Genomic DNA, 18,620 nt, shown 5'->3' with positions numbered 1-18,620 from the left:
ACCTCTTTGAGCCGCGCCGGCCCGGTTGAAGCAGCATGCTCCTCCTTTCCCCCACGCTACAATTTCTGCTTCTTTGGGCCACGCGGGCCCTGCCAACACAGCCGCAGCCTCCTCCTTTCCCAGCATGCACCCCTCTGACTGAGCTGCAGCTTCTCGCTTTCTTTCACCACGGAGCCTGGCCAACACAGATGCAGACTCATTGGGCCATGTAAGAGTCATGGCTAAGATTCGGAGCACTAATGTTTGAACCCTCGGACTACAAGGGACAAACTGTGGGACCCCACAACAAACTATCCTTGTGGTCTGGAAAAACAAAAACACCAAAAGACCCTAGGAAACAGCTCCACAGATAAAGAAAGGGTCCCTACGTGGACATGTGGCATAATGGCATGCCCAATGGGGCACAAAAGTTCTAGAAAGTTTGACAAAAAAAAAAGTTCCATGCCAGCTTCCATCGGATGATGTCACACACGTGTGAGAGCTGTCATCGTGCTTGTCCTCAGAGAAATTCTATTTCATAGCAGTTGAATTTTGAGTCAGTCAGCGAAAGTTGGGCAGGAAAAAGAAAGAATTAAAAGAGTGCAGAGATAGGGCCCTATTTAATAAAGCTGGGCAAGTCACTTTACCCTCCTCCATTGCCTCAGGTTCAAACAGATTGTGAGCCCTCTGGGGACAGAGAAATAACTGCAGTACCCGAATACAATCCACTTTGAAGTGCCAAAAAGCGAATATAAAAATTAGATAAATAAAAAATAAAGCAAAAAAATAAAGCCAGCTGCATTATATGTAATTACATGCAAAAAAACCAGCTCATTTATATTAAAATGGCTTCCCATATTCAAGACACAAGTGATGTTAAAAGACATAATTAACTTTTTCTGCGGGCACCCTTCCCGATACAGATGAATAGAGGGTCCAACCGGCCTCTCCCCAGCTCCCATGATCTTCAAAGGGGCTCTGTGCTCTAAGGACCCTATTCCCCGGCAGGACATAAGGAGTTCAAAGCCCCTAGGACCGCCTCCTTGACCACCTGCCTATCCCTCTCACTGGTATACAAAGGGTCTTCGGGCAGAAGCCACCCTTGCTTGTTCTTGGCCCCTGCCGGCTCCAGGCCTACTAATGGCTGCTCGACCTGACGCTCTCAGGCCACTTTCCTCATCAAAGAAGCAGGGTGGAAGGGGATTTGCTCCTGCGCCAAATAACCTTACTGCACTAGTGGATGGTGCAAGGCAGGGGTGGGAGGGACATTCAGAGGTGGAACTCCTTATCTCATGCACAATTAAGGGGGGAGACAGAGAAGGGTCCCCGGGATATGAAGGGGCTCGACAATGGGGCTCCCAGCTCCTGCCATGCTTTTGTGCTGGGGGGAGGAGAGGGCAGGCATTGCTACACGTGATAACACCAGTGCGTTATCACCACCAGAAATACTCGTGCATTACCAGCGCTTTAACACAAATATTCACTAAAGAATGTATGTCCAATAGTGAATAGCGCTTTAAACAGCCTTGGTCTACTGCTAGTTAAAAAACCACACCCTTTTCGCACACCCTTGAGCTTCACCTGCATACAAATATTATCTAAAGCTAAACATGGTGAAGAACGGACAAAGACGAACAAGAGTAAAGCAGCAGTCTCACCAGCACTGTAGCTCCAAAATGCTTATTGCCAAGGAAGCCCTCATCCCACTGGCAAGAGTAACACTAGAACCCTTACTCATTACAAGAGGCAGCCAACCTTTGCTTTAAACACTAATTCGTAAATAAATTGTGGGGATTCGTTTCACTTTCTTCTTCACAGGCAGAATGGAGGGAAAGCCTTGGTGAAATAGGTCCTTGATGCTCCTAACCAAGAAAAGTAAAACCTGCTGCGTTTATTTGGGCTCATTCCCTACATTTCTACCAGAGATTATCAGCCCTAAATACAGAATCTGCACTTTCACCCAAGACCCTAGAGGCTGAAGGGAAAATGAGAGGTAGCCAGTAGGAGAATACCGGGGTCCTCAAATCAGATTCCAGTGAAAGACGAAATGAAAAAATATGTGGGCACGGAGATTAACGACGTGAATAACTAACTATTTGCGTGTTTATAATAGTCTAATCAACAAAATCAAAAAATTCTAACAATCCAGCCTTCATTGGACGAGCACAGCTAGGAACCTTCAAACATGACAGCTACAGTAAATCACTAATAAGTAACAGCACAAAAATAAATGTTACTATTCTCTACACAGCCTGTACAGACCTGTTATTCAAGAACAAGTGGTCAGTTTAGTTACTGGGCTTTTGAATATTGAAATATGCCGATCCCCATATGCTCAACCTTCAAAAAAAAGCTGGTGGCCAAATTCCCACCTTCTAAACTTCCAAAAATGGCTCCGCTGTCAATATTCACGTCAGTGATTGGTCCCTTCTTTGACAGCTGTCTGTGAAGAGACCAATCCCCCTTCAGAACTACACACAAGTCTATGTTGATAATTTGAGATCAAGTCTTCGTGCACTTCCTTCATGCAGCCTTTAGCCAGCCAGTCTCCTGCTCCCAGTGGTTAGTAATAAGAGCTGCCAACATGCAGAGCATGATTTCATGCACATCATCTTCATAGGAGAATGCCATTTCTGGCTCCCGGTCAATGGCAGTACATTTTATGTTAACGTCTCTAGCACACAGCCTATTTCGGAAGTTGCAGCTCTTTATTCCAACGTTTGCAAAGCAGGTTTAAATAGAACGCGTCTTGCAGTTGTTTGGGAGGTATTTTTGGAACATGGCTTCACTGACTCATCAATTTAAATTTAACAAACCGATTGCTGTAATTTTAAGCCCTAACACGCAGCACATTTATGGAAAGGGTCTTTTTAAAAAATGGTTTTTAGTTGGCTTTTTTTTTTTTTTTTTTTTTTTTTTTTTTTTTAAAGGACCCAATTGCAGGTTTGAGCAACAGTCAACTCACATTAGCCACACTGAGAGCCTATGTAATTTGCTGCCTATTTCACCAAGTAATTGTTTTAAGTGTTTAAATCTGTACAATAAAGGAGTAATCTTAAAGGCCATCTGCATACATAGGACTCAGGTTTGTGTGTGGAAATGGCTCCTTATAGAATTACAATGGGCTGAATTAGCCACAACATATGGGTGACAGATCTCTCTCTCATACGGGGCCAATGCAATATGGTGCAGGGAAGACGGGCGCTCATGATTGGGCGCCCACTCTCCCAATGCGTGCCGAGCGACCTCTCCGGGGCGCCCGATTTAATATTTAAAATTGGGAAACGCGGTAAAAAAGTAGGGGCTTGAGGATAATTGTACACCCCCTAGCAGCGGGTACCCAGGAGAGGTCGGCTGTCAGCCGCTTAGGAAAAAAGGACGGACGTTCAGTTTGATGAGTGTCCCTTTTCCTAAACTCACTGCCAGCATTTTTTTTTTTTTTTTTTTTTAAGGCTGTCCTTTTTGTTCTTCCAACTTAATATCGCCACGATATTAAGTCGGAGGAAGTACATAAAAGCAGTATTTTCTGCTCTTCTGTACACTTGTTGGGCTCCTCCAAAATTAATCGCCTAATCCGGGGCTGGCGTTAATTTTGAATAAAAATGTGCACATCGGGCACACTTTTTTTTTTTTTTTTTAAATTGGGGGAGAATCGCTAATAACTTCAACATACATTTTCATGTGATGAGCGCTAATAGTTTCACGGGGAGTTTGATGCACGGTTTGGACGCGCTAATCCCCTTATAGAATAAGGGGTTGTGGACGCGCGTCCAAAACCTGCATCCAACCAGGGATTAAACAGTGCACTAGGCTGAACGCATTGTATTGAAATGGCCTTATAGTTAGTACAGCTTTTGCTCCAAGCATGTGCAGAAATTCTCACTCAGGCATTGCCTCATGAGCAGCTTCAGTCTTTTTTCATCCACACACTTAAACGTGAACACGCACCTCTTCTGTTTTTTTCTTTAAAAATTAAAAAAAAAACCAAAAAAAAACTACTTTTAAAGTTGCCTTGCTGCCTCAGCAGCCTCTCCAAACAGCACTTTTCAATGCTACAGTTTCAAAAATAGGATTTTTCTTCAGAACGTCTTCCAACAAGAAAGCCACAGTAACTGCATTTAAAGAATGTCTGCGGCAGGGAAAAGTCCATTACGGGTCTAGATCACAACCAAGTGAACTGTTTCAATTGCGATGTCCACACAAATGCAACGGTGCAGGGCCTGTAAAATGGAGGAACCGTGTAAGTCTCACAGTAACCGTAGCAAATCCTTTTCCTGAAATGGATTCCTCTTTGGGAATAGAAAGTTGAGCACCAGCTCCTCCAAAATACCTCCCCATCAGTAGAAAAAGGAGGTGCCACTCCACGGAACCACTTGAGCAATGGGCACCAAAGAGACACAGAGGCTCGAATGCATCAACGCTGTCAATATAAAGCCCCACTGGCACCACAGATGACTTCAGCACCACTTCATTGGCGCCGTTGACGCGTAGGTCTTTGATGCATTGAACCTCGGAACATCAATCAATCATCGATGTGTTTGCCCATTAAATCATTATAGGCATCGATGCATCATATCGCAAATTTTGCTACAAAACTATCTGCTTGTCAAGGCAAGCTCTACTCTGGGGCAAAAGGGGTTATGATCCACCTCTTCCACCTCAGATTACTCAAACACTCTCACAAATGACATTTTTGTTGCAAGGTCTGTGTCTAGAAATACCAGATCCTATTTGCTCTCTGGTGCCTCTCATTTCCAATCAGACTCAGTACAAATTTTTTACATTCCATTCTAGTAAAAGAAGATGATGTTCCACCAGCAACGCCAAGTCAGGGAGCATATCAGTCACTTGACAAAGTAGAAAAATTGGTGAAAGATTTTATTGCCTTATTAGTGGCTAAGGATGAGGAAGATATCATTCAATCTTTCCTTGCCAAAATGTCATCTTCCACAAGAATTTGGAACCTATCATTAAAATCATCCATTGTACCTGAAGACTGGAGGGTGGCCAATGTAACCCCAGTATTTAAAAAGTGCTCCAGGGACGATCCGGGTAATTATAGACCAGTGAGCCTGACTTCAGTGCCGGGAAAAATAGTGGAAACTATTCTAAAGATCAAAATAGTAGAGCATATTGAAAGACATGGTTTAATGGAACACAGTCAACATGGATTTACTCAAGGGAAGTCTTGCCTAACAAATCTGCTTCATTTTTTTGAAGGGGTTAATAAACATGTGGATAAAGGTGAACCGGTAGATGTAGTGTATTTGGATTTTCAGGCATTTGACAAAGTCCCTCATGAGAGGCTTCTAAGAAAACTAAAAAGTCATGGGACAGGAGGCGATGTCCTTTCGTGGATTACAAACTGGCTAAAAGACAGGAAACAGAGAGTAGGATTAAATGGTCAATTTTCTCAGTGGAAAAGGGTAAACAGTGGAGTGTCTCAGGGATCTGTACTTGGACCGGTACTTTTCAATATATATATATATAAATGATCTGGAAGGGAATACGACGAGTGAGGTTATCAAATTTACGGATGATACAAAATTATTCAGAGTAGTTAAATCACAAGTGGATCATGATACATTACAGGAAGACCTTACAAGACTGGAAGATTGAGCATCCAAATGGAAGATGAAATTTAATGTAGACAAGTGCAAGGTGTTGCATATAGGGAAAAATAACCCTTGCTGTAGTTACACAACGTTAGGTTCCATATTAGGAACTACCACCCAGGAAAAAAAGATCTAGGCATCATAGTGGCTAATACTTTAAAATCGTTGGCTCAGTGTGCTGCAGCAGTAAAAAAAACAAAAAACCAGAATGAGTCCCAGAATCCCCAATATGTAAGGATTCTCCATTGGAACCCCCCCACAAGGGTTTCAAGCCCATGGCATTTCAATGCACTAGACTGAGTACATTCACCAGGAGCGCTCTCTCCTCAGTCACCAGCTTACTCACTGGAGTCCTGAATTAGTGTTCCCTCACCTCTAGCTCCGAAGATGGATTGATGGGAATTCCCTCCAATCCCCTCAGAATCTCCAGAACACACATCTGCTCTGGAAGGCCTTTCCCTGGACAAATTAGGAAAAACTCTTCAGAGATAAGCTGAGAGAAATAGAGGATCAGATTAAAAAACCAACACGTAGCAACGTAGTCCCTCTCCACGGAACCAGAACAGCAGTATTCTGCAAAATTTCTAAATTTCCACTTTTAAAATACCTTATTACCAGAGAGATACCCCTTCCAGCACTATCGGATACCATCCCTACTTCCGCAACAGCAACGACAACCTCTGGCTCGTGCTAGACACCATGAACACCGTCAACCTAAAGTAGTGCAACAGGTCCATCCTAAGTCTAGATCAAGTTTTTGATCACTCTTCAGAACTAGCAACTATCCTCTCCAGTAGGGGGAGGGAGAAGAATCAATCATTAACTAGAAAATGGCACAAGATCACCAAAGACCGCTGGGTTCTCAACTGTGTGGTATCTGGGTACTGCTTACATTTCTCCCAGCCTCCTGTGTTTCTTCACCACTCAGCCTTCAATCTGGATCAGTCTTTCTCAAACCAGCTTGCCAGGAAGTGGAGTTGCTCCTCGAACAGTAGCCAATAAAACCGGTTCCTCCCCATCTCCATGGTCAGGGGGGGGTTCTACTCTCCCTAAATTCCTCACCTCCAAGAGGGATCTGAGACAAATCTTGGCTTTAAGAAGTCTGAATAAGTATATACTCTGGGAGAAATTCAAAATAAATTTCCTTCACACAATGGTTCCCTTCATCTAGAAAGGGGAGTGGATGTGTGCTCTGGATCTAAAAGATGCTTATAACTCATATTCCCATCAATCCCTGTCGTCGACAATATCTATGTTTTATGATGCATTGTTCCCATTATCAATACAACATGCTCCCCTTCAGTCTCTCAGCCACACCAAGTCTTCACCAAATGCCTAACTATAGTAGTAGTGCATCCGCGTCCTCAGGTTATCCAGGTCTTTTCTTACCTGGATGACTGGCTTGTGACTTGTAATAGGGAATTCCCAAGAAGAATCTAACCTCCCTGGAGAAAATCAATACTGGGCTTCCTTATAAATTTCAAGAAATCGACTGATTTCAGCCCAAAAACTCAAGTTCATTGGTGCGTAGATAATAAGTCTGCCCAGCAAGCTTCTTATGGTAGTATCTGCCGCACCGTGCAGGTTATCACCATGTTTTTCTTAAGGGTATCAACTATTGCTCCATGCAATTATTCCCTTATGATAACCCATAAAACATTTACTCCTAGCAACATTTTTACTGGGTGATGAACCTTCTTGAAAATTCACAGTGCTGACGTGTTTTGCTTATGGACTTGGCCTTAGAAGCAATCTTGTGCTTTTTCACTTATGTCTGCATATCAGTACCCCAGACCATAGACGTCAGAGACCGTGTTGTTGCCATCTGAATCCAATTCCTCTTCCACCTCCCTCCACTGTCAAAGCAGAGAGTGATATTCTAGTTGTGTCGAAAGCATCAAGGCTTATTGGTTAAGAGTAGTAATCGCTTTCCCCTGCAGGTTACCCCCATGCACAGAGCCTTTGTTGGTTGAATCCAACTCCCCTTTTCTCCCTGCCATTGAAGTGGAGAACAATGTTGTACTTGCATCAAAAATATCAAGGCTTATTGGTTAAGGGTAGTAACCACTGCACCAGCGAGTTACCCTCGTGCACCCTTTTCTTCATTTCCATCCTCTAGCCTTTAGGGATCCACAGGATTTATCCCATGCCCCTTTGAATTCTTTGACTGTTTTCTTCTTCACGACCTCCTCCAGAATTTCATTCCAGGCATCCATCACCCTCTCTTTGAAGAAATATTTTCTGGTGTTGGTTCTCCCCCTGGAGTTTAATTTTGTGACTCTTCGATTTCTTTCCAATGGAAGGCGAGAGAGCTTTCCTTCTGTCAGATCAAGCTCAAGCTCTCCAGGCATTAGCTTACAGAATGTGCAACACAGATCAATTGCCAGAAAAGTGATGACTGTTCTTGGTCACATGGTGGCAGCAAATGAACAGTCTTGCTAATCTACCTGCACACTCATTCCTTAACAAGGCAGAGATTTCATTAGAAACGAAGAGGAAATTGAGTTGGTGGCTGGTCTCCCTTCATTTCACAGGCAAGAGCACTTGCGCATCAAGCTCCTCACCAAGTAACCTTAGTAACATACGCCTCCACGAAGAGCTGGGGGACCTACAGAGGTCCCTTTCAAAAACTCAATGGACATTGAAATTCTCTCTCCAAAATTGACTAAGTAATTTCCTTGTGTTTACAGCGACAAGGTATGCTTTAACAACTTTCACTCACCTCCTTCAAGGAAAGGAGATTCTCATCCAGAAAGACAATCAAGTCACCATGTTTTATGTGAACAAAACAAGGAGGCACCAAAAACTTAGATTCTGTGCCAAGAAGCTATAAAAATATGGTAGTGGGCATGCAGACCTCAAGCTGTACTGCAAGCAACCTACCTTCCTGGAATCTCCAACACATTGGCAGAATGCCTCAGAAGAAGCTTTTTGTCCACACGAATGGTCCCTTCAGCAATCCACAGCCAACACTGCTCAATTTCTGGGGATTTCCAGCAATAGACCTATTTGTGTCAAAACAAAACAAAAAACTAGAAACGTTTTGCTCCATGCTTCCCAGCAAACTCAGATCCGCTCAGAATGCTTTCCTACTCAACTGGAAGGCAACTCTCATGTCTGTATTTTCACCAATTTCATTAATAGACAGAATGGTGCAAAGGAACCGGCCCATCTAATCCTCTTAGCTCCAGTGTGGCCCAAGCAAGTCTGACTCACTTATCTAGTACAACTCTCCAGTTATCCTCAGATACCTCTAGGATCAGATCCATACTTGTTAATTCAACTTGACAATGTGGATGTTGAATGCCTAATAATAAAACACGGGTCCTTACTTAAGCAGTGGAGGACATTAGCATCCACCAGAAAACCTTCAACAAGAAGAGCTTACGGTTTCAAATGGAAAAGTTGTCAACACAACAATTTGATTCATTCACATGCGAACCAAAAAAAAGAGTTGCTAAATTGTCTGCTCTCACTGTCTGAATCCCACCTTGCCAGCTTATCAGTAAGAGTACATCTCCATGCTATAGCAGCTTACCATGTTCAAACCGTGGGTAAGCCCATCTCCATTCATCTGTTGGCAAAATTTATGAAAGGTTTGTGGCATATTAAACTACCAGTATAAAATATCCCGCTCTGTGGGATCTAAATGTGATCCTGGCACAACTGATGGAGACAGCCTCATTCAAATTTCTAAAGTGGCAAGTGATATTCCTGATAGCAGTAACCTCCGCCAGAAGAGTGAGCAAACTTCAGGCTTTTAGTTCATTATCTGCCTTACATGCAATTTTTCACAATAAGGTGGGTCCTTCGCACCCACCCAATGTCTGCTGAAGATTTTATCAGCCTTCCATATTAGGTCAACCTGTCGTGCTACCTAGGTTCTTCCTGAAACCTCATGCACATGAAGGCGAGAAAGTCCTTCATAACTTGGACCGTAAACAGGCCTTAGCTTACTGCAAGGCAAGAGAAGAGCTGAGCCTCATCACCGGACTTCTCAACTATTCGCCTCTTATGACGCCGTGGTGAAATGTACGTTGTCCAAATGACCGGCAGATAGCATCGTGCACGGTTATAAACTAGCAGCCATTCACATTAACGAATTACCGTTAATGAGTGTGGGGGGGCGGGGGGGGAGACGACAGATGTAATGACATTTTGAAAGAAACTGAAGAAGACATGGCTTATGATCAAGGATAGGAAGAAAGGGATCCAGAGGCAGGATTCATTTGTAAAGAGAACTGCTATTTGATGTACGGAGAAGGTGATGTCTCTTTTTAATTTTGTTTTAAATCTGTATTTTAATTTTGTTGTACATCACTTTGAGCAATTCAATTTTAAATCAGGAAAGCAGTTTTATAAATGTTATTAAATAAACAGATAAATAAATAAATTACAGACACTATCAAGGCTCATCTAATTAGCGCCATGGCTGCATCAGTGTCTCGTCTACGAGCTGCGTCTCTCGAAGACATCTGCAAAAGCTGCAACGTGGACATCAGTACAGACTTTTATATTCTATTACTGTCTGGACAATCTCTCAAATGCGGACAAGCAGTTTTGCATAACCAAGTCATCCAGTAGTCTGCTCTCCATGGTGAAGTCTGGGTTGCTTATTCAGTAAACGCTCTGCTGCAACCCTCAGCTTGATACTCCCCACGTTATGGCTAATTCAGCCCTTTTATCTACAGAAAACAGTTTACTGTATGTGTCTAACCCACACATCTGCTTTTAAAAACCATAAATGTAAATTAACTTACAGAAATTACATACCTCAAAAAGCAGGTCTAACTTTGTGTGGGTGGGTTTCTGGGAATTTTTTTTTTTCAAATAATTTTTGAAGCAAACTGATGTGCATAAGCTCTAACAGAAAATTGGCATCACATGTTTTGGCAAGGCATACGGTAAGCAGGCGGTTATAAAATGACCCTCCAAGAACCTGCCCTGCAGTTCCTATTCCATCATAAACGAACAGTAACTGAAGATAAAGATCTCGTTTAGGGTTAAGCTGGCTCGGTAGTTGAAAGATGGAAGTCACAGAACAGCCACACAACGGTCAGCTTAAAAAAAAAAAAATGACCGTTAAAATTCAAAGCAAGACGCATCACCGTGAGGACAGAGTCTGGTACAGCAGGTACCGCCATTTACAACTGCTGATGGAAAAAAAAAAAGACGAAGAAATGGGGCTTTGGGTTAACTAGAGCTGCGATTAGTGGTCGACTCGGGGGGTGGCTAAACAGGATATATCTGGGTGTAGGAAAATCACGTAAGAGGGCATAAAAATAAATAAATAAATAAATAAATAAATAAAAATGAAGGATTTGCCTCCTGTGAGACACACACACACTCTGTTCTTTACAGCAAACAGTAAATGCCGCATGAGGAAAAGCAGAACTAAATGCGCTTCGTGTCGTTCAAAAGCAAAACTAATGTCACAATGTGTGGGCTGCGTTTATTAACCTTCTACAAAGAGTTTGAGTCTATGCAAGAGCTGCACATGCTTCCCAAAAAGACTTAACTTCCTTTACCCTTAAAAAAACAAAAAGGCATGCCATCTGTCTAGCTGTTTTGTTTTGCTATGCAGAGTCTACAAATAAATTGCCTTCCAGTACACACAGATCTAGCAAATAAGGACCAGAAATGGCTGCAATTTATTTATTTTTATCTTCACACACTTCAATTTTTCCGCATCTTACAACGTTTACTGCTTGCATATATGATGTTATTAGAGAAAACAAAACAAAACATAATGCCATTGCATATCTGTCAACAGTGTTTTAACTATTACAGCAAGAACATGTACCTGTGGCCTTTGGTTTACTATGATTGGATAAAGCTTTCTCACTGCCAGCTCTTGAGGCCAAGGCAAGTTTCAGGGGTCTCCTCTCTTGTGACACCGCCTCTGGAATATCGCATAAGCATAAGGTGCAACATGTTTTGTAAGGAATTATCATTGAAACTCATTCCGGTCCCCTTCCCTCCCAGTCACCCTTAGCTGTACGAGAGAGAGAGAGAGAGAAAGAATATTGGCAACAGGCACGCAAATCCCTCAGCGATCATCTTAGAAACCCTCCACTAATCCGATTAAGGGTGCAAAGGGTGAAAAGTACAATATAATGGAGACAGGTCAAAATGGAGAGAAAGAAGAGACAAAAAAACAAACAAATGTCTTCCTGTCGAACACAGCGAGAATACATCAAAACAAAAAACAAAAAAAAAAGTTAAGCAACAGAGAACCTGCAGCTAAAAACTGTTCCAAATTATACCAAAAAGCACGTTTTATAGCAGTATTCATCAGACGTTTTTTTTGGGGGGGGGGGGTTTGTAATTCTTCAATTCAGGTCCAGATTAAAAAAAAACCAAACAAAAAACCTGTTTTTACAAGACCAAATTTTAAGAAGTCTATGTTGTGTTTTGTGAACAGCTCACACGAGGCCGAGGCCTTCTAGCTTTATGAAACCATAGAGAGAAACCTGTAAAAACCATACGGGAAGACGAGCTCCTTTCAAGCTACCTTTTCTGAGGAGACAGCAGCCCAGGCGAGCAAACTATCCCCGTCCCGCTCTCAACACCTCTGCGCGCCGAGTGGTCAAAGCACAGCCCTCTTCCTCGGCAGCCAAGCCAGGACGCCTGCATCATCCGTCCATGGAATCCCCACTCTACTGTTTGTGATGTCAGCGTCGCATGCCTGCCACCAGCCTGTGTGACATCACGCAAGGACAGCGGGTGGGAAGGATCGCAGTTCTGCCACGGCCCGGATTTGAGATTTACATACGGGTAATTTAAGCAACATGATAAAAGATAAACCCCCCCAAGTCAGGACTCAAAGATGGCTACTAACAAACCAAGAGGTCCCATGTTGAGAAACCGCACAGGTTATGAATTAAAGCAGCAGCTTCTCCAAAAGAAAATGAAAGGGGATATACAATTCTGATTGCTGTTTAGACAATTCTGTGAAAACAACAAAAAAAAAAAACAAAAAACCCACAATTCTTGCCCAGGTTTTTCTTCCTAGCTGCTATCGCTCCAGCACAGCTTTCTATCCGAGATCAGCTCAGATTCAGCGTTGCTCAACAACAGCACCTCGTGCAAAGTTTAAAGAGCAATCACCATGTATTCCCAAGACAGATTTTTTTTTTTAATCTCTCCCGCTTCAGGCGCCAGACTACCACTTGTTTCTACGGTACTACTAGAGATATAGGGCACTGTACAGACGCACAGGACACAGTCCCCGCTCACCGTCTAAGATGAAGACCCAATAAGAGCCTTCAGAAAATGTAACCATGATGGAGCAGGGACAGGGACGGTCGAGGGTTTAAAATATAAAAGCATCCTAGACTTCAGCCTCCCTGGGGGCGGGTGCAGGGAAGAGGGTGAAGCACTATGCGCCTTTCAAATCACAGACACGTGGAGTTTCCACTCTCTCTCTCTCTCCCCCCATGCAGCCCAGCCAGAGGAGGGGCATATGCGCGCCCTTAGGTTAGGCAGCAGATGGCGCTGCTGAGCAACAGACCCCCCCCCCCCCCTGTCTCTCCATGGTACAGCAGCCAGCTCACGAGGCCCCCCAATAAGATGTTTAGAAAGACAGCAAGTAAGTAATTTGTAAAGAATTAGGACTGCTGTATGTAAAGAGAGCAAATGCAAAGGCTCCATCATTAGGAGGCTGAAAAGATGGGTTTCATCCACTCCTTACATTTGTTTTGGGTTTTTTTTTCATTAAAAAAAAAAAGCAATTAGACACAGGTGAACTAGGCCTACTTGAATCTAAACCGTGGGTTTCTGCTTGCATTCAAAAAAACAAAAAAAAAAACCCCATAGGTCCCTTGCTTTATTTTCAAAAATGCATTTTGATTTGAAGTAGGCAGTAATTGGCACCTCCATTTTCAGTCCCAGCGGGGAGACTAAGGACTGAAAGAGCAGGGGAAATGAGTTACTCCCTCGCCCAGAGAGAAGTTTTCTTCAGAAAAACAATGAGGCACGAAGGTGAGTCATTGCGGGGGAAGCTCCTGTCCAACTAGGATTTGTTTTGTGGATACACTGAGGACTGAGGTTTCCAATCGCACAAATCTAATTTCATGAGCATAACTGTTTATTTAGGGGGGGGGCGGGGGGAATAAACCTGTTGCTAAACAATTGCGTTAATACCTATTTGTATATCCTCAGCCAAAGGAGACATTTCATCCTACCACCAGCTAGAATCTAAGGGAAGAAAGGCCTCGCTTCAGAGACTTTCCACACAATTACCAAGAAAGGCAGCACAGAGATTTCTAGAACCCGAGCCCATGGCACCATCTCCACCCCTGACAGAAAAGCTTACGTTCTGAAACCATCCAAAACGTCACTGCAGGAGAGAACTGGGAACCATGAGCTCAGAGGTCCCAAACGCGGCCAACGTAATCCTGAAGGCAGCCATACCTGGGATGATGTCATTGATATGCAGGAGAAGGGTACTTTCCACGCTGGCAAAACTACAAAGCTGTATTCCATTGTATCTTCCATCCCAGTTCCCGATAGGGTTATCCTGCGGGTTTATACAGCACACTTACAAAACTCATACGCAGCAAGTTCCCTCTTATGAACTTCCTCAATGACAACCATTTTAAAAAAATGCCAACATGGCTGCTACAACCAACCTGCCAGTGGTGCAGGCTACAGAGAATATATATATATATATATATATATATATATATATATATATATATATATACATACATACATACACACACTTGCAGAAAAAAAAAGGTGACGAGACCCAGCCAGAAAAATGACATGCAACGTTAAGAGAATGCCGGGTTGGCTCCACTGCGGTGCGGGAGACTCGACATTGCGTCTCCTGTAAGAGGCGATATTGCTCAAGCTCCGGGCCCCCCTCCTCTACTGGCCAGAGCGCAGCACTGTGGTTTAGCGTTGGAGGAGACTTTGCTTCATCACTCAGGCCAGTGAGGGTTTCTTTGTCACTCGGTCATGACACCTGGGGGGTAGATATGAAATAGGGGGGAAAAAAAAGTCTACTTTAAAAAGTAAAAAAAAAATCTAGTAGCTCTGTTGTTACTCAATACCCTATCTCCGCTTCAAAATATAGATCTGCTCTTTCAGAAAATGGCCAAGGTCTCCTTCGGCACTACAGCCAACAGATCGAAAGGTGTTACTCATGTTAACGTATGGGACTCCCATTCTTTCCCCCGTTTCGGTAACCAACTCGGGATTCTCATAACTTTTCTGGCTGGACCGGCACAACATACTCATTGGAGAAGGCCTGGACAGAGAACGAGCTCTGACCAGGCAGTCAGAAATAGTTCGGATCCTCTAAAACGAAAGCGAAAGATTTTGCCTTCCTAGGGCAGAGGTTCAGACCCAGCTCCAAAAGCGGCTCGTTGGGCCTTACGATTAACTAAAAACGGCAGTGCTCACAAAACACGGCTGCTTACCATATCCACGCCAACAAAGTAGCCGAGGCTCTCCTTCCCCGGCAAGACGTCGCAGAATATCACGGTCCCAAACTCCACGCCTTCCCCAATTTTCAGAGACACCCTGGAGTTGATGTCCAGAGGCGGTATTTCCACCTGCGTGGCGTCCACGGGAGAGGCGTAATCGCTCTCCAGCTCCTCGTCTTCCTCCTCGCACAGCTCGAGTTTGTCCAAGCCGACGAACACCCCGCACTCCTCGTCGCACCTGAAGAGCTGCTTCCCTTGGTAGGATCCATCCGTGAAGCCCTGGCCACGACCTTCTTCCTGGTTTCAAACAGGGGACACAAGAATCAGTGAACGAGCAAAAATCAAAAAAAAAGGAGGGGGCTCGTCAGAAAAAGCAAACAAAATTATTTGTGTTAGAGCGGCAGAGAATAAACCCCTCAATGTGACGGGACTCCAGGGATGGGGGAAGGAGGAGGATGGGGGGGGGGGAAAAAAAAAGAAAACCTTTGCTGTTTCTACGGGAGCAGCCCCCGCTAGATTAAAGGGTTTCAGTCTCAGAAGCATTGGGGAAAAATGTTAAAAAGCAAGTACCAGCTGATTTTAAAAGCATGCACAGAAAAGGTGCAAACATGCACAGCAGTATATGAAACGAAGCTTTTGTAACGGCGCCAACGCTCAGGTGTTTCAAACGTCTGCAGGCACGCACACGTACAGGGATCTCGCAGGCGCGGACTGCACTGGCCTTTAGTAAACCTAGCACATTACAAGGTTTAAGGTTTATTATTATTTATATACCGTTGTCTCAGCGAGCCTTCACAGCGGTTTACAATACAAATAAATATACAGTGAAGAAATTACATTCAGTCATAAAAGATAAAAACAGCTAAATTTAAAAGAAAGAAATTACAAAAATCATAGCTGTTAAAATATAGAAATGTAAATAAAAACTATAAATATTAAACAGATAAGACCAATAAGAACAATAAAAAACAATAAAACTATGTACCATTGCAACATTGCCTGTGGATTAATAGAAAGCAGCCTGCGCTTAATTTTCAGTATATGCTGCATTGAATAACCACGTTTTCAAGTCTGCTTTAAACTTGCTTTTTTCTCGCTGTTTTTTCGCCCTCTCGCTGAGGGCGAAAGGAGAAAAAAAAAAAAAGCAGCAACAACATTTCAAAATAACTCCTCAGTTCTTACCAGCAACTCCACACCAAACCACATCCCGGACAGGGATCTTTCCTGCAGCAAAGGGCCTTTGTAACGCACGACGCCAGGAAACTGCTCATCCCCGGACCTCAGCAGCACCCTGACGGGGGAACCGACCTCTATCTGAAGACCTTTACTTAACCGCCCCTTGTTTTTAAACAAACAGTATCTCTCTTCACAATTAGTAATGGCCAGCAACAGCTCGGCCAGCTTCTCGCCCACGTCAGTCACGTCCTTCTCCTCCACCAGCAGGAAAGCGTGGGGCTGGTCCAAAAGCTTCAGCCCAAGCTGGATTTTCTTGCCTTTAGACGAGGGGACGCTCCTGGCGTGCGGCAGAGGAGAGCGGTCCTGATAGAGCTGCCCAATGCTCCCTTTCGGGACCTTCAGCAGCTTCTGTGTTTGCTTGTCTATCACGTTGCACTCCTGGACGAGCAGGTAGAAGACGCGCTCCTCCCAGTAGGCCGGCCCAGTCTTCTCCTGAGCCCATAAGCCAGAACTCATGGTGCTGGCAGCCTCGGAGACTTGAAGAACCATTCAACGAGCTCGGAACGATGGCGGCGTGGAGCGGCAGCGAGCAGGCGCAGCGCTGCCAGAGGTCCCAGGGTCTGATTCTGCAGATCCTGCGCCCATCCTGCAGAGAGACTGATTCAGAGCAGAGAACCTGAAACACATAAACAAGACTATAACACATCATGAACTACTTGCAACATTCCCAGTTATCTGTTTGTGGTCCCAATCAATGAAGAAAGTTTACCGTAAGCTCTAAAAACAGGAGGCAAGCTGTAAGTGCTATAGCACAATAAATACAGCTTAACATAAGTAAAGGGCCCAATTTTCCAAAGCATTTACATGCTTAACATTGGATTTACATTCTACACACATAAGCGGCCTTTTGAAAATCGCTACAATATTTGCACTTAATTGTTAATAGGGTTAACACGGGTAAATGGCTTTTGAAAATTGCTACGCTATTATGGGACATTTGCATAAAAAAGAGAGTTCACCTGAAAATGGGTCATTTTTTTCGTGCCATCGTCAGATGATCTACAGATATCGACATAAAAAGGTGTTACCAAGGCAGCCCAGCTCCAGTTTCATTATGAAAGGAGCTTTTGAACAGCAAACGTGGAGGTTACAGAGTAGATGCAGACATGACCCTGACCCAAAAGTCCCCTTTTCTCATCAAGGTTACACTTTTAAGAGAGAGAGAGCACACATCAAAAAGCTTTAATTCATTCTGCCCCGCTGTCTCTTAGGGGGGTAGCGTGCCTGGTTTTGGGGCCGTCAGAAACATGAACACACATTAACAAGGCATGGGCCATACATACATACAATATATGTATTGTATACATATATTATACGAATATACCCCTCTCCTCCTGCCCCCCAAAAATACATACACAGGGGCAGGAAGAGGAGGAACGTGCACGCCCATCTCATCCCACCCCTCCCTCCCGACGTAGATGAGGAAAGAATGCCCCTAACCCATTTACACACACAGACACTCACTCCTACACGACTATCCCACCTCCCATACACATACTGGGGGGGGGGAGTAGAGCGTGCACCCCCACACATTCACACAGGGGGCGGAGACGAGTGCCCTCACAGTCATACAGCCACGCCCACGTTCCTCCACCAGCCGAGCTGGCGAGCAAAGCCGAGGCACAGCCCCCCCAATGTCTAGGACGGTCGCACAGCAAGGTGAGACCCACTTGTAATTACTCGTCACAGAGGTGGAAGGAGAATGGCAGTAAGGTACTGGCTGGCCTTTCCAATGCTTCTTTCGAGCCGGGAGCGGTTCTGGAGGACTGGAGACGGGCGGATGTGCTAGCAATTCACAAAAACGTGGAAGAACGGGGGAGGCTGTGAACTTGAGACCGGTTAGGCTGACCACTGTGGTAAGCAAATTATTGGAATCTCAGCTACATCAGAGGATAGTGCAATTTTGGGAATCCAGTGAATTGCAAGATCCGAAGCAGCATGGGTTTTTCCCAGAGGTAAATCTTGTCAGATGCATCTGTTCAATTTCTCTGATTGCGTGACCAGAGAGTTGGATCAAGGAAGAGCACTAGACGTAGTGTACTTGGATTTCAGCAAAGCCTTTGGCATGGACCTGCATCGGGGACTTATAAAATGAATGAGCTAGATATGGGACCTAGAGTGACTAGATTAGAAACTTGCTCCGTGGTCGGTGACAAAGGGTAGTGGTAAATGGGAGTTTGCTCTGAGGGGGGGCATTAACTAGTGGTATGCACCTCAGTGACTGGACCCAGATCTTTTCAACATCTTCAACAAGTGATATAGCACAAGGATTGTTGGGAAAGGTTCGTCTTTTGCAGACGATACCAAAATCTGCAACAGGGTGGACAGCTAGGAAGGTGTGAAAACATGAGGAGGG

General features: G+C 44.2%; 1 protein-coding gene across 5 annotated transcripts in view; it reads right to left on the bottom strand.

Moving 5' to 3' along the window:
- CYLD (CYLD lysine 63 deubiquitinase) overlaps positions 1-18,620 on the bottom strand; it is a 102,331-nt gene that overhangs the window by 72,313 nt on the left and 11,398 nt on the right. For 4 of the 5 annotated variants that reach the window (XM_029608529.1, XM_029608525.1, XM_029608526.1 and 1 more), the window contains exons 2-5: positions 16,211-16,880; positions 15,023-15,325; positions 14,010-14,115; positions 11,398-11,496 (exon numbers count right to left, since the gene is read on the bottom strand). In XM_029608529.1, the coding sequence (XP_029464389.1) occupies positions 11,398-11,496; positions 14,010-14,115; positions 15,023-15,325; positions 16,211-16,753 (1,051 nt within the window). In that variant the 5' untranslated portion in view covers positions 16,754-16,880. The remainder of the gene's footprint in view (positions 1-11,397; positions 11,497-14,009; positions 14,116-15,022; positions 15,326-16,210; positions 16,881-18,620) is intronic. The other variant, XM_029608530.1, reaches the window with a different exon arrangement.

Source organism: Rhinatrema bivittatum, chromosome 7, assembly GCF_901001135.1.
Source record: "Rhinatrema bivittatum chromosome 7, aRhiBiv1.1, whole genome shotgun sequence".
Classification (NCBI taxonomy): domain Eukaryota; kingdom Metazoa; phylum Chordata; class Amphibia; order Gymnophiona; family Rhinatrematidae; genus Rhinatrema; species Rhinatrema bivittatum.
The sequence above is the reverse complement of the archived record's forward strand: the minus strand, read 5'-3'. Positions and strand labels throughout refer to the sequence as shown.